This window comes from Orycteropus afer, unplaced genomic scaffold, assembly GCF_000298275.1.
Source record: "Orycteropus afer afer isolate SDZICR_OR568_19922 unplaced genomic scaffold, OryAfe1.0 scaffold00713, whole genome shotgun sequence".
Lineage (NCBI taxonomy): Eukaryota > Metazoa > Chordata > Mammalia > Tubulidentata > Orycteropodidae > Orycteropus > Orycteropus afer.
Window position 1 is genome coordinate 921,736 of NW_006922300.1, and position 19,150 is coordinate 940,885.

The 19,150-nt window shown below is 61.4% G+C and overlaps 1 protein-coding gene across 1 annotated transcript; it reads right to left on the reverse strand.

The window, feature by feature from the left end:
• Nucleotides 1-8,757: 8,757 nt before the first annotated feature.
• On the reverse strand, nt 8,758-12,620 carry BGN (biglycan). Its single transcript, XM_007957181.2, has 7 exons — nt 12,371-12,620; nt 11,890-12,002; nt 11,248-11,461; nt 10,478-10,588; nt 10,215-10,308; nt 9,993-10,131; nt 8,758-8,955 (listed from the first exon to the last, which is right to left on the reverse strand). The coding sequence occupies exons 1-7, from the start codon at nt 12,618-12,620 to the stop codon at nt 8,758-8,760; spliced, it is 1,119 nt and encodes a 372-aa protein (XP_007955372.1).
• Nucleotides 12,621-19,150: the final 6,530 nt, after the last annotated feature.

Genomic DNA, 19,150 nt, shown 5'->3' on the forward strand with positions numbered 1-19,150 from the left:
ACAGTCCGCTCCAAGGACGGAAAGGCCCGAGCAGAGGGCGGCCTGGCCGCGGCGCTGGGGCGCGACCCTCCAGGCGAGCGGGCGGGCGAGGCTGCGGCTGAGGGCTCCCCACGCTCCGCACCGGCGTCGGCGACGCGGCGTGCTCGGCTCCAGCCGCAGCTCTGAGCACGCAGGGCGGGAGGAGGAGGAGGGAGCATAGGAGGGGGGAGGGGCAGGAGGAGCAGCAGTAGGCGGGTGGGGGCCGCGGGGCTCATGAGCCACGCGCCCGGGGCGCGCCCTTCTGCCTCCCCAGCACGCGCGGGGGAGGACTGCCTTGCCTGGCCTGGCACTGCCCCCAGACGGCACTGGCCAAGTGGGGGTGCACGGCTGGAAACCAGGGTACCCTGCCCCAGGAGCCAGGCAAGCGACTGGGCAGCAGGTTGCTGCTCACTGTCGAGGCGCCCCGCCCTCTCGGTTGGCCTCACTAACAGCGCTGTGGGGTGTGGAGTGGGCGGACCTTGAGAGGACCACGATGACCCAGGACACACAAAGATACTGCACACAGGTGCACAGCTAGAGGCTGACACACCAGGACCCAGGCATCCGTGGCCATCAGTAGAGACAGCCGCACAAGACAAACTCAAATGCAAAGACCCACAAACGCACACGCAATGACCGGAATCAGAGGCACATGTGCACCTGTGGACATTCGGAGATGCCACAGGGCCTGGCTGGCCCCTGCTTCCCTGCCAGGCCACAGCTTCAGGGGAGGCAGCCCTGCAGGGGGCTGTCTGGGATGGGCAGCAAGTAGAAAGAGCTGGACACAGTCACTGATTCCTTGGACAAAGAGGGCCCTGGGGCCTCTTGGGTGCCAAGCCTGGACTGGACACTGCGGACACAGTGGGACCTGGGGTCTTAGCTGCAGAAGGCTTGTAAGCTGCCGAGAAACACATAGTTGCACTAGGAGTCAGGGCCACTGGAGGCAACCAATTGGGGAAGGCCATGTGGGGGGCTCAGAGAAGGCCTCTTTGGGGAGTGGCCACCGACAAGAAAGCACTGCTGAGAGTTTGGGCTAGGGGACTGCCACAACCCTGACAGCCTCCCTCCTGTTGGAGACAGTTGGGTAGGGGAAAGCCAGCGAGATCTGGTGTCGCAGAGAGGCAAGGCCAGCCCTGCTTAGCACCTCTCGGTGCAGGCCATGGTTCACACACACACTCACACGTACACACTCACACACTAAGCTGTTGACACAGTCACAGATACCGCTCATGCACTCATACTCACTCACACATGTTCACTGACATACTCACACATGTTCACACTCACATGTTCACTCACACATGTCCACACTCATGCATACATACACACATGCTCACTCACATGTTCATACTCACACATGTTCAGATTCACACTCATGTGCACACTCACACACTCACACACTTATGTACAGTCACACACATACACTCGTCCACGCTCAGTCACACGTGCACCTGTCCACACAATTATCCACATGGTCACACACTCACATGCTCATACTCACTCACATGTGCACTCGCACCTCCCAGTCACACACAGGCACACACACTACGGAATTCTTCACCCAAATCACACAAACACACATGTTGTCTAACACATAGCTGTTCATACAGTCACGCTCACGCCCGCACACTCACACTCACTCCCACATATGCTCACACACTTACTCACGCACACGCTACTTTCCTGTGTGTCTGCTCTGGGAAAAACGAACAGGCACCCCATGGGCCAGGCCTCAGCCACAGTCTCAGCACAGCTTCCTACATGAGCCCACAGCCTCCTGGGAGCTGGGGAGCGCAAGAGTGGGGTGGGCGGGCCGGCACCCCGAGAGCCCCGGCCCCTTGTACCTTCCCATTACCCAGAACAGGAAAAGCCCAGGCGAGGGTAGTGCCATCCTCACTCACCCACGCCGCGGGCTGGGAGCATGGTTGGTGAGGGACAGCCTCATCTGCTTCCAGTCGGGAAAGGGATTGAGAGGAGGTGGGGGCCGGTTCATCTCCAGTCTTCGTCTCCTCAGAGGTGTCCCCCAGGAACAAGAGTCACCCTAGCTAACAGCAAACTCCTCAGTTACTGGCCACGATCTCGGCAGCTCTTAGAGGCCAGGAAACCAAGGGAGGCACCTGTGGATGAGCCTGGAAGTGGCTCTAAGAGCTGAAGAGAAGGCTCCCCTGGGACCATGTCACCACCGTCCCTTCAGGGCCAGAGGCCGTATCGATAGTCCCTCGGGGCTCATTACTTTGACTGGGAGCTGCCATCCACATGGCAGTGTGTCCTGCTTGCTGGGCTCAGTGCTCCCTGCCGAGCTGGGCAGCTACACATGACCCCTCTCCCCGTGCTCGGCAGGGCCCCCTCCTGCAGGAGATGCACCCCAACTCCAAGAGGGGAGGAGCAAGTTGGAGGACGAAAGACCAGGGCAGGGGTCACAGGTCAGTGCCTCTTCACCTCTCCCTCCGGCCTGGGGCACTGCCAGGCCGGCTGTGCTCATAGTCAGCCACGCTGCAGACTTCTGTGGTGAGCCCCACCGAGGCCAGCTGAGTGGTCTTCCGGAGGAGTTAAGGGACAGAGCCACAACCCTTCAGGTGTCAGGAAAGTCCCCAGCGTCTAACAAGTGGTGATCCCCAAAGAGCTAACAGGCCAGGACATGTGATGGTCCCTTTCTGGGGTTCAAGTCAATGGGTCACTGGCTTGGGGCCCTGGGGCTGAGAGGGAGGAGATCTTGTGCCTGGCAAGCTCTGCTAGTGCCAACTGGCCAGGCTTTCCTGGGTTGGCAAACTCTAAAGGGGTGAGTGGGAAGACTTGCTAGAAAGTTCTTTCTTACCCTAAGCCCTGCCTTCTGCAGGAAATACCAGGGGGGCTGGCCCGAGGAAGGCCCATGGCTCTGGGGCTTCTGTGCATCTTCCCATCCCTCTCCTTTCCTTGGCTCCCTTCTCTAATCCAAAGCCAGCCCACCTGCCACTGTGCCCTCTGCTCTCAGGGGCCTTGAGATCTTGGTTACTGTCCCTTTCTCCTATACCATCAATGGTTCCCTGTCCACGGTCTCTTGCCAGGCAGCACATGGACAGCTCCAAGTTTCACCCTAAAAAGTCCCCTCTCTCTGGTGGCGTGGTTCCTATGGCATTTGACTGCTAACCTCCCTGGAAGGAGCACTGGGCAATCTACTTCTGTAGAGATACTGCCCAAGGAGGGGTCGCTATGAGTTGGGATCTACTTGACGGCAGTGAGTTTGTTTTTTTTTTCTTTCCCCTCAGCACAAATCTCCTCCAGCCAGTGCCTTGGGGACCGGTGCCACCGCAGACCAGCCCCCACAGGTGTCACCTTCTCGTGCTTCTTTTATTTCCTCAACCCGCTGTCTCGTTGCCTGGCCTTTCAGCCCTTTCCCTGGGTATGAGGCCCTGCCCTGACACCAGGCTCCTTGGCTGGGCCCACTGCCTGCCCCTCCCCCCAGAGCCTCCATCGCCTCCCCTTTGAAGCTGGGTCACAGCCTGGGTGGGGTGCAGCAGCTCCTCCCAAGGCCCTGAAGTGGGGCCCCTCTGGCTGGGTCGCAGGCTCCTTTCTCCTTACACCCTCAGAGACCACCAGTGTGTAGGGACACCCAGGCCCACACCTACCCACAGCCCATGGCAAGATGAAAAATGGCCCCCAAAGAGATGTCCATTCCTCACCCTGGAGCCTGGGAGGCGACCTTATTTGGATAAAGCATCTCCGCAGAACATCCTGGATTCCCCTTGGGCCCAACTCCAGTCAGAAGACGGGTGAAGCGCACGAGGACTGGGCAGGAATGGGGGTGAGGCTTACAAGCCAAGGATTGCCCCAAGCCGCCAGAAACTAGGAGAGAGGCCCAGCCCGCGCTCTCCTGCCGAGTCTCCAGAAAGGAGCAAGCCTCCAGGCCCCCTGAATGTGGACCTCTGGTCTGCCTGTGAGATTAAACATCTATTGTTTGAAGTCACCTGGTCTGTGCTTCTTTGTCCCAGGAGCCCCAAGCCCTACCCCCATGCTGGACACCTCCCTTGGCCTCCCAGTCTCTCTATAGACACCACCCCAGCTTCTGGAAGCCCCAAGACTGCCTGCCATGTACTCAGGAGCCACTCTGGGTAGCTGTCTGGGGACAATGGCCCCAGCTTCCAGGGCCTACTCATTCCACTGGGCACTATCACCCCCTGCCGCCACTGCCACCATAGCCCCTTGGAGAGCGGGGCTGTGTGCAGTCCCTGGCTGTAGTGGCCTGCCCCATATGTCCCAAGTGGAAGTGACTTTCTCTGCCCCTGCACTCCTGAGACAAGCCTGAGCACCCCCTCCTCGTTCTCAGAGGAGCCCCACCACCTGGCCCTCCTCTGCCTCCAAAGGTCCTTCCGAGGGTGAGCTTTCTCCCAGAGGGCCCTGCCCCTACCCTGTCCGCCCCTGTGGCCTGCAGACCCTTGGCTGGGTGCCCACCGACAAGCCCTGACTTGTTTAAACCCAAGCAGTGGCTTCAGCTTAGGCTCCAGCTGGGCCCCCGCCCTGGCCCTAGGCACCTGACGCAGTAAGAGCTTAGACATGGTTGTACCCTGCCTGCACACCGGCCCGTGTCCCTCAAGGGCCAACCATCCACCCTGAGCGATCGGTCCCGTGACGATCACTGCCGTGTGTGCTGACAGCTGCCGTCTTGCCCTCTGAGCCTGGGCCCCATGTCCACTGCCTTCCACCAGCTTCCTGACGGTGTGCCAGGGGCAGCCAGGTGGCCGGGTGGGGGCCATTCCTCCTTATCCCCTGACCCGTCCCAAAGCTCTGCCCCCTCCACAGTGGGCCAGCTGAAAGTCTGCATGCCACTGCTCACTCCCTTCCCCTCCCTCCACATCCCATGTGTTTCCAAGGCCAGGGCTCCTACTTAGCCAAAGACTGAGCTAGAGCTTGTGCCCTGCACCGCCTTTTTCCTGCTTCTTTCCAACAGCTGTAGAGAACTTCTAACTGCCCCCCTAGTCCTCCTTGTTATAGATCAAATGTGCTCCCAAAGAGGTCTGTTGAAGTCCTACCTAACTTGTCACCTGTGAAAGTGACCTTGTTTGGAAATCGGGTCTTGGAAGATGTTCTCAGTTAATGTGAGGTCAGACCGGAGGAGGGTGGGCCCTGATCCAATGTGAATGGTGTCCTTATAAGAGAGGAGAAGGGCCACAGATATAAAGAGAAGTCATTCAGCATGCGGTGCTTTGACGCTGAGGACCCAGGAGACTAGTCCTTACAGCCTTCCGAGTGCATTACCCAGGGTTCCCTGAACCTGGGTGGGTCTGAGCCCCAGAGGATTCCACCTTGAAGGGTATAACCCTTCCCTCCAAACCTCCTGGTTTTCCTGTGTTGATTTGTTAAAGCCCAATCAGTCACAACTTTTGTACTTATAGCATTGTTCTTACTTAATTGTTTGCAAGGTTGGCGGTTCAAACCCACCAGCCAGCTGAGGAAGAAAGCTGAGGCAGTGTTGCTTCCGTAAAGACTACAGCCTTGCAAACTGGATGGGGTGGTATTCCACTCCGCAGCAGTGGGTGTGGTTTGGGCTTTGCTTCCGTGAAGACTGACAGCCTTGGAGACCCTGTGGGGCAGTTCCACTCTGTCCTCTAGGGGCGCTGTGGGTCAGAATGGACTCCATGACAGTGGGTTTGGTTTGGGTTTTGCTTCCAGTTGGTGTGGTTTGGGCTTTGCTTCTGTGAAGATTGACAGCTTTTGAAACCCTGTGGTGCAGTTCCACTCTGTCCTCTAGGGGCGCTGTGAGTCGGAATGGACTCCACGGCAGTGGGTGTGGTTTGGGCTGTGCTTCCGTGAAGATTGACAGCCTTGGAGACCCTGTGGGGCAGTTCCACTCTGTCCTCTAGGGGCGCTGTGGGTCAGAATGGACTCCACGGCAGTGGGTGTGGTTTGGGCTTTGCTTCCGTGGAGATTGACAGCCTTGGAGACCCTGTGGGGCAGTTCCACTCTGTCCTCTAGGGGCGCTGTGGGTCAGAATCAACTAGATGGCTGTGGGTTTGGGTTTTGGGTTGTTTGTGCATGCTTGAAAGCAGAGGCTTGTTGCTCTCAGAATGGCACCTACCCTTCTTCCTGTGACCTACAAACCCTTGCATGATGTGACCCTGTCCACTTTTCCTGATGCCCCACGTGCTGCCTGGGCTCCTAAGAAGGGACAGGAGCCACCCCCACTACCTCTGGTCTGAGCAGAAAGTGTGCCCCCTAGACCCGGGGCCACTCCCTGAGGTGTAGGTTGCCCTCAGACTCTTTCCCTGGCACCTAGGTGATTGGGGGCGGGGAGGGGGAGGGAATCTGCTCTGGTTCTCATGACACTTGTTCTTGTTGTTGTTATGTGCCATTGAGTCGGACCCGACTCATAGAGACCCCTCCTTGGGTTTCTGAGGAGGTATCTCTGTGGAAGTAGATTGCCCAACCTTCCTTCCGAGGAGTGGCTGGTGGGTTTGAACCTCCAGCCTTCTGGTTAGCAGTCAGGTGCCTTAGGCACTATGCTACCAGAGCTCCCAGAAAGAGACGGCCCGGGTCTCTGGCTCTGGCAGGCTACCAACAGCATTGTGTGTGGCAGGTGATTGCCTTAGGCCTGAGGCCAATTCCTAGGGCCTCCTCTGCTCTTACCACCATTGTTACACTTGTGTCACTCGTTGTCACAGCTGGGAACAGGGACCAAGCCACTGCTGTCACTGAGTACAGAGCCTACTCATTGCAGTCAAGTCAAACCCGACTCATAGTGACCCCTCCTTGGGTTTCCGAGGCGGTATCACTATGGAAGTAGATTCCCCAACCTTCCTTCCAAGGAGTGGCTGGTGGGTTTGAACCACTAGCCTTCAGGTTAGCAGTCAAGTGCCTTAGGCACTATGCTACCAGAGAGACCCCCCCCCCCTTAATACAGAGCATAGTGAAGGGAAAGAATGAATCAAAGCAAAGGGCAACGGGAGGGAAGATACACAGCCCCTGAAGCATACACCCAGCACCCGGAGGAAGGAGTGAAGGCCCCACGTCTGTCCCTCCCAGTTCCCTACCTCCTGGCCAGCCGGAGACTTGACCAGGGCCCTGCTTGCTGGCATCCAGCCAACGCCCTTGCCCTGTGCCTCCCCAGCTCTGCAGAGATTGCCAGCTGGGAGCACAAGGCCCAGGATAGCGCTATGATGCGCATGGTGACATTCGATTGCCAGGCTGCCCATCCCCAGAAGGAGAAGCCTGGGGCTGTTGGCCGCCTGGGGCCCTGGCCGGGCCAGGCAGAAGGGCACAGGTGGCATGCAGCCGCTCTGGGTTCTCGCTTTCCTGCCTGTAGGCTCCTGCCCACTCCAGCCTCAGGCTGACCCTTTCTGGGGAAGATGTGTGTCTCCTGTGAACAGGACCCTGCCTTGGGAGCCGGTGCCAACTGGCTCCACCTTCACTTGGCCCTCCTGGTGCAGGATGTGGCCCCTGGGCCTTGGGAGGAGGAGGGGCACGGGGGAGTCTGGCCCTGACCCTGAGAACAGCCCAGGGTCAGCCACAGCATTGTTCGCAGTCCCCAACTCCACCCATGTTGGGAATCTAGCTAAAGACAGTGGGGCCAAGGGACATGCCTGAAAGGGAGAGGGAGGGGCTGGCCTAAGGGCCGAGGACCAGTCAGCTGACTGGGGCCTCCTTGTCCAGTGTGTGGCCTGGGAGTGAGGAGGACTTTGCTCTGAGTCGGCCCCTGCTGGCTCCACTTCCTGCCAGGGCCTTGGTCCCCAGTTCCCCAAGAGCAGCGCCACACGCAGCCATATTGCACAGTGTTTCTTTAATGGGAAGACCACCATCGCCCACAGAGGCAGCCCAGCCTCATGCTGAATGCTTGCTCGAACCCCCACAGGGGCCCGGAGAGGAGATAGCAAGGTGGGGGGCAGGACCTCCCTGGCACCCAGAGAACCTGACAGAGCCTCATGCTCCCCTTCTGGCCTCCTAGAGGAGAATGGGCACCCCCTGGGGGACAGTCTGGCTGGGGGCTGTCCTGCCACCTGCTGCCCCACCTCAGGGTTGTCCGGGCCAGGCCTGGCCAGGGCCTTCGGGGGAAGCAGCTGCCCACCAGGCCTGCCTGGGCGGGGCTCTGTCTGCGGCCTGGCCCGGGAAAGGACAGGGGGGACAGGAACCAGACCCAGGCCAAACCAGAGGGTCAGGGTCTTCGAGAAGAGGGGGAGGACGAGAGAGAGACAGGGAGATAACAGTCCAGAGAGACGGAAGGAGGACAGGTCATACGGCCCCCAAAGAGGCACGTCTGAGAAGGCATAGAAGAGAGAGAAGGACAATGAGAGGCAGGTGCGGAGGCCAGGATCTCGCCACCAGGGAGGAGGGCAAGAGGGCTCCAGCAGTTCAAGGGGAGCAGCCCGCCCAGGGGGGTGGGCAATGGAGAAGACAGAGGAGGCGGGCTCGCCCAGGCGGCTGGCAGGCCCAGTGAGAAGCTCGTTTCCATTGCTGGTGACCCCCCAAAGACCCACAGAGGTCTCCTGTGACCAGAGCCTCCCTCAAAGTGGCTTTCCAGGGCAAGTGGGGAGAAAGCTGCATGCAACCATGGAGTGGCTGGGGGCAGGCGGGCGGATCAGCTCCGAGGCCAGGGGCACAGGGTGGGGCGGGCTGGCAGGGCTGCCCTTGTGTCGCCCCCCAGAACAGGCAGCGAGTGCGGGCAGGTGGAGCATCAAGGGTGGGTGCCAAGCACAGGCACCTCTTCCCCCTGGTTCACCCCGCTCCCCGGGCGTCGGCCACTCCAGGCCCCCCGAGCTGCTGCTACTGCCTCTATTTCTTGTAGTTGCCGAACTGGATGGCCAGGCGGTCAGTGACGCAGCGGAAGGTGGCAGGCTGCACCTCCCAGTAGGGCACGGGGTTGTGGAAGAGGCTGATCCCGTTGTAGTAAGCCCGCTTGAGCCCGAAGCCCACAGGGCAGAAGTCGTCCACGCCCACCTTGGTGATGTTGTTGGAGTGCAGGTAGACCACCTGGGGGCAGGGCCAAGGCTGCTTGGAAGGGGCCCAGGGGCCTGGACTCCCCTCCCGGGCCCTCCTCCCCCCGGGGTCTTCCTAGCCGCCCTTCCTTTCCTTTCATCCACACCCTATGAGGGCTGTACACGGTCATGGCCACGGTTAGGACTAAGATCACACATGGCATCAGGAACAGAGATGAGGTGCTGGGGCGTGAGGAGGTGTATGTGGGGAAGGAGGTGTCATGGGTGCGTGTGTTTGGTGGGGGGTGGCTGGAGGAAGCAAACACTGATCAGCCACGATGTCTAGGCAGGAAAGATGGCGCACGCAGAGGGGGTCTCTGGGTTCCCCATGCTTCAAGCCTCCGTTGGAAACCAGCCTCTCACTCTAGAGACTTGTGGGACAAGAGAGGAGAGAGACTCTCTTCAAGATGGCCGCCTCTTCCTCACAGACTTCAGGGGACTGGCCCTCTAGCAGTGTCCCCTCTCGGGGAGGGGCGGGGGGGACAAGGGAGGCATGGGATGGGGTTTAGGAACCCAGTAGTGCTCAGCCTGCCAAAGCGCCCTCTGGAGGCAGGGAGAACGCCAGCCACTAGAGGGCGCACTTGGCCCGCCATGGACAGCACCCCCGGCTCACCTTGGTGAGCTGGGCCCAGCAGGGCCCGGAAGCTGAGGTGGGAAGGGGGAGTTGCAGTGAATTCCATCCTTGCCTCCTGGCATGTCTGAGCTGGGCTATCTGGGCTGCCCTGGGCTGTCTCCGTCTTGGTGGAGATCTGTGACCCCCTATGCCCAGATAGTTCCCGCAACAGCCTGTGTCCTGCCACCCCTCTGTGCCTTTGCCCTGGTGCCGGCAAGGCTAACGCCTGCTTGTCCCCCAAAACCTAGTGATGACCTCTAGGCAAACGGGAGGGCGTTTGTAGACAGGATCGTTCTCAGGGCTCCTTGCCAAGCCAGGAGGCTGGCCTGAGAGCCCTGGCTGTGTGTGCTCATCTGGAGGCTGGCGCTGCAGAGGAGGGGAGGGAGCAGAGGTGCGGCCCCGGAGAGCCTAGTCCTCACCTGGAGGAGCTTGAGGTCTGGGAGGCCCGCGGGCACCCGGGACAGCTTGTTGTTGTCTAGGTGCAGCTCCCGCAGGGTGGGCAGGAAGCTCAGGCTGCCGTTCTCGATCATCCGGATCTGGTTGTGGCCCAGGCCCAGCCTGCGTGGGGGGGGGGGGCGGAGCAGGAGTCAGAGGCGGTGGCAGGCCCCGCTGGGGCAGCCGGGGCTCCCGACTCGTCCCACCTGTACAGCTTGGAGTAGCGGAGCAGGTCCTCCAGCTCGATGGCCTGGATTTTGTTGTGGTCCAGGTGGAGTTCATGCAGGGTCTCAGGAAGGTCTGCCCAGGAAAGGGGGTGCACTCAGCTGAGATGAATGCAGGAGGGGCAGGGCTGTGGGGAGGGAGCAGAGGCCTGGCAGCCGTGTCCTCCACAGCCCGAGAGGTCCAGATGGCTGCAAGCCCCCTCCGGCTCTGCCCATCTGTGTGCCAGAGGAAGGCTACCTCTTACCTTTGGGGATGCCAGTGAGCTTGGCCTCAGAAATGCGCAGGTAGTTGAGCTTCAGGCCATCAAAGGCTCCAGGTTCAAAGCCACTGTTCTCCAGGGGGTTCCCGCCCATCTCTAGAAGAGATTCCCCCTCAGCTGGGAATGGATTACCCGCCCCTCTTCCTGTCTCCTCCTGAAAGCTAGCCTCCAGGGGCGCCTTGCAGCATGGAAAGGGAGGAGCCATCCACGCCCTGCTCTGCCATCCTCTGCTGTGGTCATCCACACGAAGTGCTCGCCAGAGAAGTCAAGGCAACCTTCTTCTGGCTGCTTTACAGCCTTTCCCTGCACAGACCACCCTGGTTCCCCTTCATGTGTGGCCCTCCCCCAAACTATGTCTCAAAGTCCTGGCCTCTGTGCCTGCAGGCTGTGACCTTGTTTGGAGGGTGGGTCCCTTCTGAGTTATAAAAAGAGCAGAATAGACACAGAGACACAAAGGGAGCACCAAGGAATGTCGAGCAACAGCTGGGGCTGCTGACAAGGAAGGACCTCCTCCCACAACTACATCTTGAGTTCGGCCTTCTAGCCAATAAACTCCTGCTCCTGAAGGCCAGGGACTTGTGTTTCTGTCACAGCAGCACTGGTAACTAAGACACTTGGCCTCAGCAGCTCTGGGCCATAACTCCAGACATGCCTTGGGAACGTTCCAGAAGGCCTGCCCAGGCTCCTGTGAGCCTTGCACTCAGCTGCTGCGACTGGAAGAGACCTGCTCTCCCTGACCCCATCTTGCCACTCACCGATGCAGTTCATATTCCGGAGCCCGCTGAACACGCCCTTGGGCACCTTGCGGATGCGATTGTCATGGATACGAAGTTCTACCAGGGAGCTGGGCAGGTTGGGTGGGATCTCCACCAGGTGGTTCTTGGAAATGTAGAGCTTCTGCAACTTCCGCAGGGGGCTGAAGGCCTTCTCGTGGATCTTGGAGATCTTGTTGTTCACCAGGACAAGCGCCTGAGGCCGGGAGGCAGCAGTGCCGGGTGAAGGCGCCCCACCTCCACTGCACCCCTGCCCTTCTCCTCTTCCTTCCTCCCTGCCACAGCTGGCTAGTGTCCCAACAGGGACCTCCACCAACACTGAGCCCCAGCTCAGACACTGCTGCCTAACCCGGCGTGCCATTCATCAGGCCTTTGTTTCCCCACTGGTACGGCCACAATGAAAGCTGTTCTCATGCTGGTGGGCGATGTTTTCGGCTACAAAGGGAGAGGAGTTCAGCGGCCCTGCCCTGGGGCCAAGGTTGCTCGTACCACACCTGACCTCGACTCCCCTTGGGATCCTGGGCTCTGCATGTGTGTGCACACACACCCTTCTGCCCCTACCCTCTAGACACAGAGCCCCCAACTCCTGCCAAGCACTCGGGTAGGCTCCAGACCCAGCCTTACATAGAGGTGCTGGAGCCCCTTGAAGTCATCCTTGCGGAGCTCAGAGATGTCATTGTTCTGCAGGTCCAGCAGCGTAGTGTCAGGTGAGATGTCCTTGGGTACAGTCTTCAGACCTGGGGGCCGGCACCACCATCATCAGCATGAGCCACCACGAGCCCAGCCCCCAGAAGCCTGAGCACCCCCCAGTGTGGAGGGCTGTGCGTGCACGCGCACGCGCACACACACACACACACACACATACGTGGAGACACACAGGGACACACAGACGCGCACAGGGACTCGGCCATGGATGGGAGGAAGCCTCAGAGCATGCAGACAGAGCTCACAACCAGACAGACATGCTCAAATCATGATCCCAAGCTGCATGGGAGTCACTCATCCCTGACCTGTCCCACAAGCTGTCCCCTTGTACCATAAGCCCCCCTGGGGTTAGGGGCTCTCAGGCTAGGCCTGGCCCCTATGGTCCCCTGCTGGGACTGACCCAGGTCGGAGCACTGAACAACACGCAGGTGGCAGTGGCAGCCGAAAGGGCACAGAGCGCTGTAGGTTGGGGTGAGGGAGTCCAGGTCCGGGGCACCAGAGGTCGTGCCGGCGCCTGAGGCCTCCTCGTCATTCATCAGGAGCAGGCTGTCATCCAAGGTGAAGTCCCAGAAGCCCTTTTGCTCGAACGGCAGGGCCTGGCTCAGGGCCAGTAGAGCCGTGAGAAGCCACAGGGGTCGCATGGTCAACATGCCTGGGGCTGAAGGCAAGGTGGGGGAGTCAGGATGGTCACTCGGTAGCCCGACACCCGACCAGCCCCACCACTGACCACCCGCCCTCCCCCCCGAAGCACACTTCCTGCCAGCCCTCAGTGAGAGGGATCTGGTGCTCTGGGAGTCTGTCCCCCACCCCTCCCCCACCAGAGACAGCAAGACCCCAGGCCCAGGGTGGGGGTGGGGAACACCAAGAGAACTGCCAAGGATGGGAAGGAGGGCGGGCGGTGCACAGGCCATAGGGGCCTCCATTAGCTGGGAAACAAAATGTTTCCTCAGTTAACATTCTCCCCCTCCCCCTCCCCCTCCCCCCCAGCAGCAGCCTGTCTTGGGGGACGTGACTCCTGGGCCCGGTTAGCACTGAGTTAGGTGACTGTGAGCCCCCCTTTCCAGCCACACCCACATTTCCCAGGAGGCAGGGTGGCTGAGCAAAAGGACGTCTTCAGAGGCAGAGAGTCCCAGCGGTGCGAGGACAGCTGTCTCCCTGCTGCTGCCTGGGGCTTAGGCTTCCTCCTCTGGCCTGCCCGCCCCCTCGGGCCTGCCCCCACCCTGCCTTCGTGCCCATGGCCCCTGGAGAGACCACCCATCGAAGGGGAGCAGAATGCTGCCAGTGTGGTGGGCAGGGCCAGGCTTGTCTGGAGGGCCCCAGGCTGAGGCACGGGGTGGAGGGGAAGCCGCACTGCCCGAGCCTGCCCCCTCTTCCATCTGCATGGCGCAGTGGCGGGGCCAGGACACACCCGTCGGGAAAAGGCCGTAGCCGTGGCTCTGTTGCCACCTTGAGCTACCCTGACCCCCTGGGAAAGTACCAGGTTTGACCCAGCTTCATTTTCACCATCTGCCTCCCAAGCCACCAGCCCACCCCAAGGAGGCCTTCATGCAAAGCCCACCTCACAGTAGGGGCTCTTTGGGGCTCTGGCTGGGCAGCGGAGGGGGAGGCCCTGTGAAGCCTGGCTACGAAGGTGCCGGGGGGGCCGGGAAAAGGGGAGGACTCTGCCCGCCCCCCAGGCACGGGGGTGGAGCTGGTGGCCAGGGCTGCTGCTCTGGAGTGCCTGTCACCCACACGCCAGGGTCTAGGGGCATCTGCAGGCACAATTATTCCCACGAGAAGGGTGGGTGGAGGGCCTGCCCTGTCCGCTAGCCATCTACACCGGGTCAGAACCTTCTCCTTGTGGGGCTCAGAACTGGAGCCAGTCCCAGAGTGCACCCAGCAGGCCACGTCTTCTCAATGACTCTGCCGCCCACAGGCCCAAGACAGAACGCACCACCTCCAGTAGTAGCTCAGAGAGGCTGCCTGCCCCACCCAAGGCCACACAGCAAAGTGCGGGTCATAAATCAAGTCTCGCCATTTCCTTGATCTGTGAGGAAGCCAGCTTGGTGCTAGCCCTGCCTGGGGCCACTGGATGGCTTCCAGCTGCCTCACCCCTTTGAGCCTCCAGACTACCTGGTCACATCCCCAGGTCCCCCAGCACCAAGCTGGGCCCACAGGGCCCCAGAGTAAGGGGGGCTGTGCTCGCCTACCTGGACAGCCAGTTAACTTCTTCCCCAAAGTCTGCAGGGCCAGGCCGGGTAGCTGTGTGGGGCCCCTGCCCAGGCCGCTGGCCCAACACAGCAGGGGTGGGAGGAAGAGATGAGGCGGGAGAGTGAGAGGGAATGGGAGAGAGAGGAGGAGACTGCTTCCCCACCCCCCGCCAGCCCGCCCCGGTCAGCCCCGGTCCTGCCAAAGACGCTACCTCACAGGGGCAATGAGTCAGGCCTTGGAAGGCTCTGGGACTCAAAGTCAACCTGGACAGGTGGGGGTGGGGTGGGGTGGGAGTCTGCCGAGGTCTAGGGCAGGCTGTGGAGAGAGACAGAATGAACACGCAGCCTCCCTGACCTGGGCCAGCCTGGGGCCTCCTAGGGCCCCCCCCCCCGACTCCCAGGCTCTCAGGAGCTGAGGGGAGTGGGTAGACAGGCACTAGAGAGGCCAGCCTGGGCCCCAAGTGGGTTCATGGAACCAGCCCTGGGGGACCCGTGCACTTGTAGCCAGTCTGGGGACCCTGAAGAGGCTGAGGGAAGGGGGCGGGGAAGGGGGCAGGTTCAGCTCAAGTCGCCTCTGAGGGGCAGGTGGGAGGGAGGTGGTCAGAGAACTAGCACAAGGGTAGCTTCTCCAGGGCACAGAAATGAGGGGACATGGAGACTGAGGGATATGGGGAACCCTTGAGGGGGGGGGCCTAGGAGGAAGGCGCCCTGTATGCAGTCTGTTCTTATGGAGGAGAAAACTGAGGTCTAAACAGGGGGACTGCCCTCCCCGAAGGCTCTCAGCCTGAGATATAGAGTCCAACTCTGTCAGGACCTGAGCTTTCAGCCAAGGCTGCTTCCTAGCCCATCCTCTCCTGCCTCACTGCACCCCCTTGGCCAGCCACACAGCTTCCCATGAGGGGAGGAAGCTGGAGTGGGTGGGCCTGGCCCCACGGGGGGACGCATTCCCCACAAATGCACACACACTGAGGCAGGCAGCCAGCCCGGGAAGTGGGAATCGTCCCCCTACATGCGTGCTGGAGCCCACTGGACGGCCACTCCCTGGAGCAGGGGATAGGAGCTGGCTGGCGGTAAGGGGCCACCACAGGTGTGCTCAGGAAGAGGCCAGTTTCCCAGAGCCTTTGGGCGCCAAGCACACAGGGCTCTCCTTGTCTGTCTCTGGACACCAGAGCAGTCCCCTTGAGGGCTTTCTCCAGGCCCCTCCAAGCCAGCAGGGCTGGCAGCCTCCTGGAACACGGCAGGGCTGTGCCAGCCATTCAGGCCCAGCCAAGGGCGGCCAGCACAGGGCTGAAGGGCTGGCGGGGCCGGCGGGCCGAGGAGCCAACCCCATTGCAGAGGGCAGCCCACTGCCACCGACTCGCAGACGCCAGGTAGGCACAGGCCCCACTGGCCCCACTGAGCGGCCCAACCTGAACTCTGACACATGTGCCACCTTCTACCCAGCCCTGCCAGGCCCCTTCCTCCCTCTCCTCATCCACCAATGACTCCAGGTCTGGCTTCAACGCCAGGCTCAAGGCCGGCCAATGCCCAGTGCTTCTCCCAGTGGTTGGGTGCTGGCCTCCCAGACCTCCACTCCCTAGCCCCCATCGGCTCCAGCCTCCACTTGAATATCAGCCAAAGAGAAGGGTGCGGGCAGCCCAGGGGTGCCCCGACGCCCATGGGTGTGTGTGTGCATGTATGTGTGTGTGCGCACGTGTAGAGGTGAAAGTGATTACATGAGCGGCTGGTGGCTGGAGTGGGAGGAGTGGACGCCGACCCCTGACCAGTCTGCGACTACACCCCAGCCACACCCCGAACCCCCAGAACTCCCTCAACATGCCCTCTGACTACAAGGGGGCAGATGCCCAAGCGTGGCGGGACAGGCTGGACTTGGCTAGTCGGCTGCAGAGGGCTGCTGGCACAGGGCAGGTGGGAGGTGGCTGGAGCATCGAGGGAAACCCTCCCAGCTCCTGACCCCACTGCGCCCAGACAGCTCCAGAATGGCGGCAGAGGACCGGCCCATCGGGGGCTCCTGGCCCACTGCGGCAAGCTCAGGGCGGTGGGTTTGCCTGCCCTCTCCTCTCGCTCAGTGCCGAAATCCTGGGCTCCTACTGGAGGACGCACGCTGTATCTTCGGGGAAGAGGGCAGATGCTGTCACCTCGTCCCCTAGCTTTCCCGACAGGGAGAAATCAGCTCAGCGAGTTGGCCACCCAGCAAGGAAATGGCAGAGCTGCGATCCTACGGCCAGCCTGGCCAGCCGCCTGTGTGTCTGGCCCCACTTCTCTGCTCCTACGCTGCACTAGGGCCACAGCCAGCCCCTGGGATCCTTGGAGAAAACTCAGCAGCTCCCCTGGGCCAGGGTGGGGTGCTATTGGTTAGGGGGGCTGGTTAGGGGGGTCTCTGGAAACCCGTGTCGCCTCTGTCTGGTTGCTCTTTCTTTCCTCAGCCCCTGCGCACTCACCGGGCTGTGATGCTTCCGCCTGGGTCGGCAGACAGCTCCCAGAAGGCAGCCTGGAAAAGCTATCAGCCCTGAGGGCCAGGGAGGTGCTGCCCAGCGGGTCAGGCGGCCAGACCCCACAGGGAGATGTTCCCAGAGCTCTCTCTGGGCCAGCCTGCCTCAGTCGCTGGCTCTCCATCCTCTTCCCTTTGGGCCACGCACCCTGTCCCCTGCCCTGGGGGTGCACCCCGGCCAGCTGTTCTGGGTGGGGTGGGATGCAGTCCCCCTGAGCCAGCCTGGAGGCCCAGGGGCCTGCTCCCCCTCAGCTCCTCCCAGGGCCGCGGGGCTCCCATCACAAGAGGGTGCCCTGGCTCTGTTTCATCAGCTCACAACATCCCATGTCCCTACTAGGCCATGAGACCACCACAAGCAGTTTGGAGGCTCTGACAGCTGGCCTGGAAGGCAGAGGTGAGTCCCGAGAGCTCCAGAGTTGGTCGAGTCGGGGCTCGGTCCCAGATCCAGGCTGTGGAGCCTAGAATGTCTCGTGGCCTTGCTAAGCCCCCGGCCCCTCACTTTCCAGCTCAGGCCCAGGCTGGCCTGTCTGCTGGAATTTCAGGGGGGAGAAATACACCAGGGACTGAGAGAATTGGGCACAGGAGGCCAGCAGAGCCCTGGCCCCTAAAGGGGAGAGGTGAGTCAGCCCATAGGGAGGAGAGGGTGAGTAAATCGCCTTCATTGGGCCTGGGGTATGTCCGTGCCCTGATCGACCAATGGGTACACGCTGCTGCTGCTGCCTGGGCTGTGACTGGTGGCTTCCAAAGGCTCTGGGAGAGCTGTGGCTGGCAGGGAAGCACCCTCCATGGCCACCCCAGGGGTTATCCATCCTAGAGCCCGGAGGTCCAGAGGGAGAGGAGGCCCCTGGGTGGGTGTGGTGGCACCAGGTGGCCGAGGGGACTTTACTCCAAGAACCAGGCTGGGATCTGCCCACCTGGGAGGGCGGGGCTGAACCACAGCTCCCACCCTGGCTCCCAGCGGAGGTGGCCCATGCCGCCCCAGGGAACTGGGAAGCTGGTTCTGGAAGGCTGAAGAAGACCTTCCCTCACTTGGCCCACCCAAAATGTCTTGGCAGAAAGGGCTCTGTGGGCGGCCAAGGGGTGGGCACGGTTCTCCCCAGCCTGGTGTCTGAAGGGAAGAGGATGGGGCTGTCTGATGGGGGCACTGACTGCCCCAGGGCCCAGCTGACAGAGGCAGAGGCACAGGTACCCGGGTCTGCCTGCTGTGGGAGCCACCACCAATTCACCCCAGACCCTCTGGGTGAGCTGAGCCCCCGGGACCAGCTCAGGCCCTGAGGAGGTGGGCAACACCAATGATCTCAGAGGAGCCAATGGGAGCTGGGCGACCAAGGTGTGAGGGAGGCTGGGAGGCTCGGGAGACCTGAGCTGGGCAGGGGCCAAGTTCTCCTGGGTTGTGGGGGACGTGGAGATCCTTCCTATCCATTGGGGCCAGCATGGGGTGTGTAAGCAGGGAGAGAGAGATGTGCCAGTTGTAGGACCAGGAATTTCAGGTGTAGGATATACTCCAGGGACTGAGAAAACTGGGGACAGGAGGCCTGCAGAGCCCCAGCCAGGGCCCAGTGCCGGCAGAAGGGCTCAAGAGGGTGAGGGGTGGAGTGGGCACGGCAGACTGGGAGCCTGGCCCCAGCGGACACCCGCTCTCAGGTCCCATTGCATCCCCACAGAGCCAGGGCAAGTGAAGAGTGGGGTTTCCCCACTCTTCTCCAGGAAGCAGAGGAGGGATGGGTGGGGGTGCGGAGGCCACAGGAAACAGGGGAAGAGAGCACAGTGCTTGAAACCAGCGCCTCCTCTGGGGAGCGGGCACTGTCACCAGGAGAGACTGGCGGCCTCCTTGGAGGGACACTGCTAAAGAAAGGAACTTTTCTCTTGTTTTAAAAGCATCCCCTCTCCTCCTGCTTTCCGGGATCGCGCTCCTCTGAGAGGCTGGTGGTCACTGGGAGGGCCAGGGAGGAGTTTGCCTGAAGATAGTGGTGACAACATGGCGGAAGCATAAGAACTCCTGCCCAGCCTGGGATCTCAGGGCCCAAGGGGGCTGTGGGGTGGGAGGACCAGGTTGGGCAGGGTGGTCACTCAGCAGCTGGCAGTGTGCCCACTGGACCCCTGTCTGCCCCCTGGTTTGGAGCCAGCTCCCACTGTTGGCCCAGGGTCCCAGAGGCAGCCCTTGCTCGCCACCCTCAGAGGCTGTCCAGGCCCGGGACCAGGACGCGCTCATCCGCACCTACTCAGTCACAGACACGCATGCTCCCCCCACGCAGACTACAGACGCTTCCACTCGCTGAGGGGCCCTGAGAAGCTCCAGCTTGTCTCTATTCAGTCGCTCACCACTGTGGGGGGGCACAGAGACAGAAGCCCCCCACTCAATTGGGACAAGAGGCCCCTGCCTCCTGAGGGGCCTGGGGGCCAGGAGACCAGTGTTGCTTAGGCATGTCTCCTTGGCCCCGGTGAGCATGGCCAGTGTGCCCCCACCCCCACTTTGCCCTGAAGCCTCCTAAGCCACCAA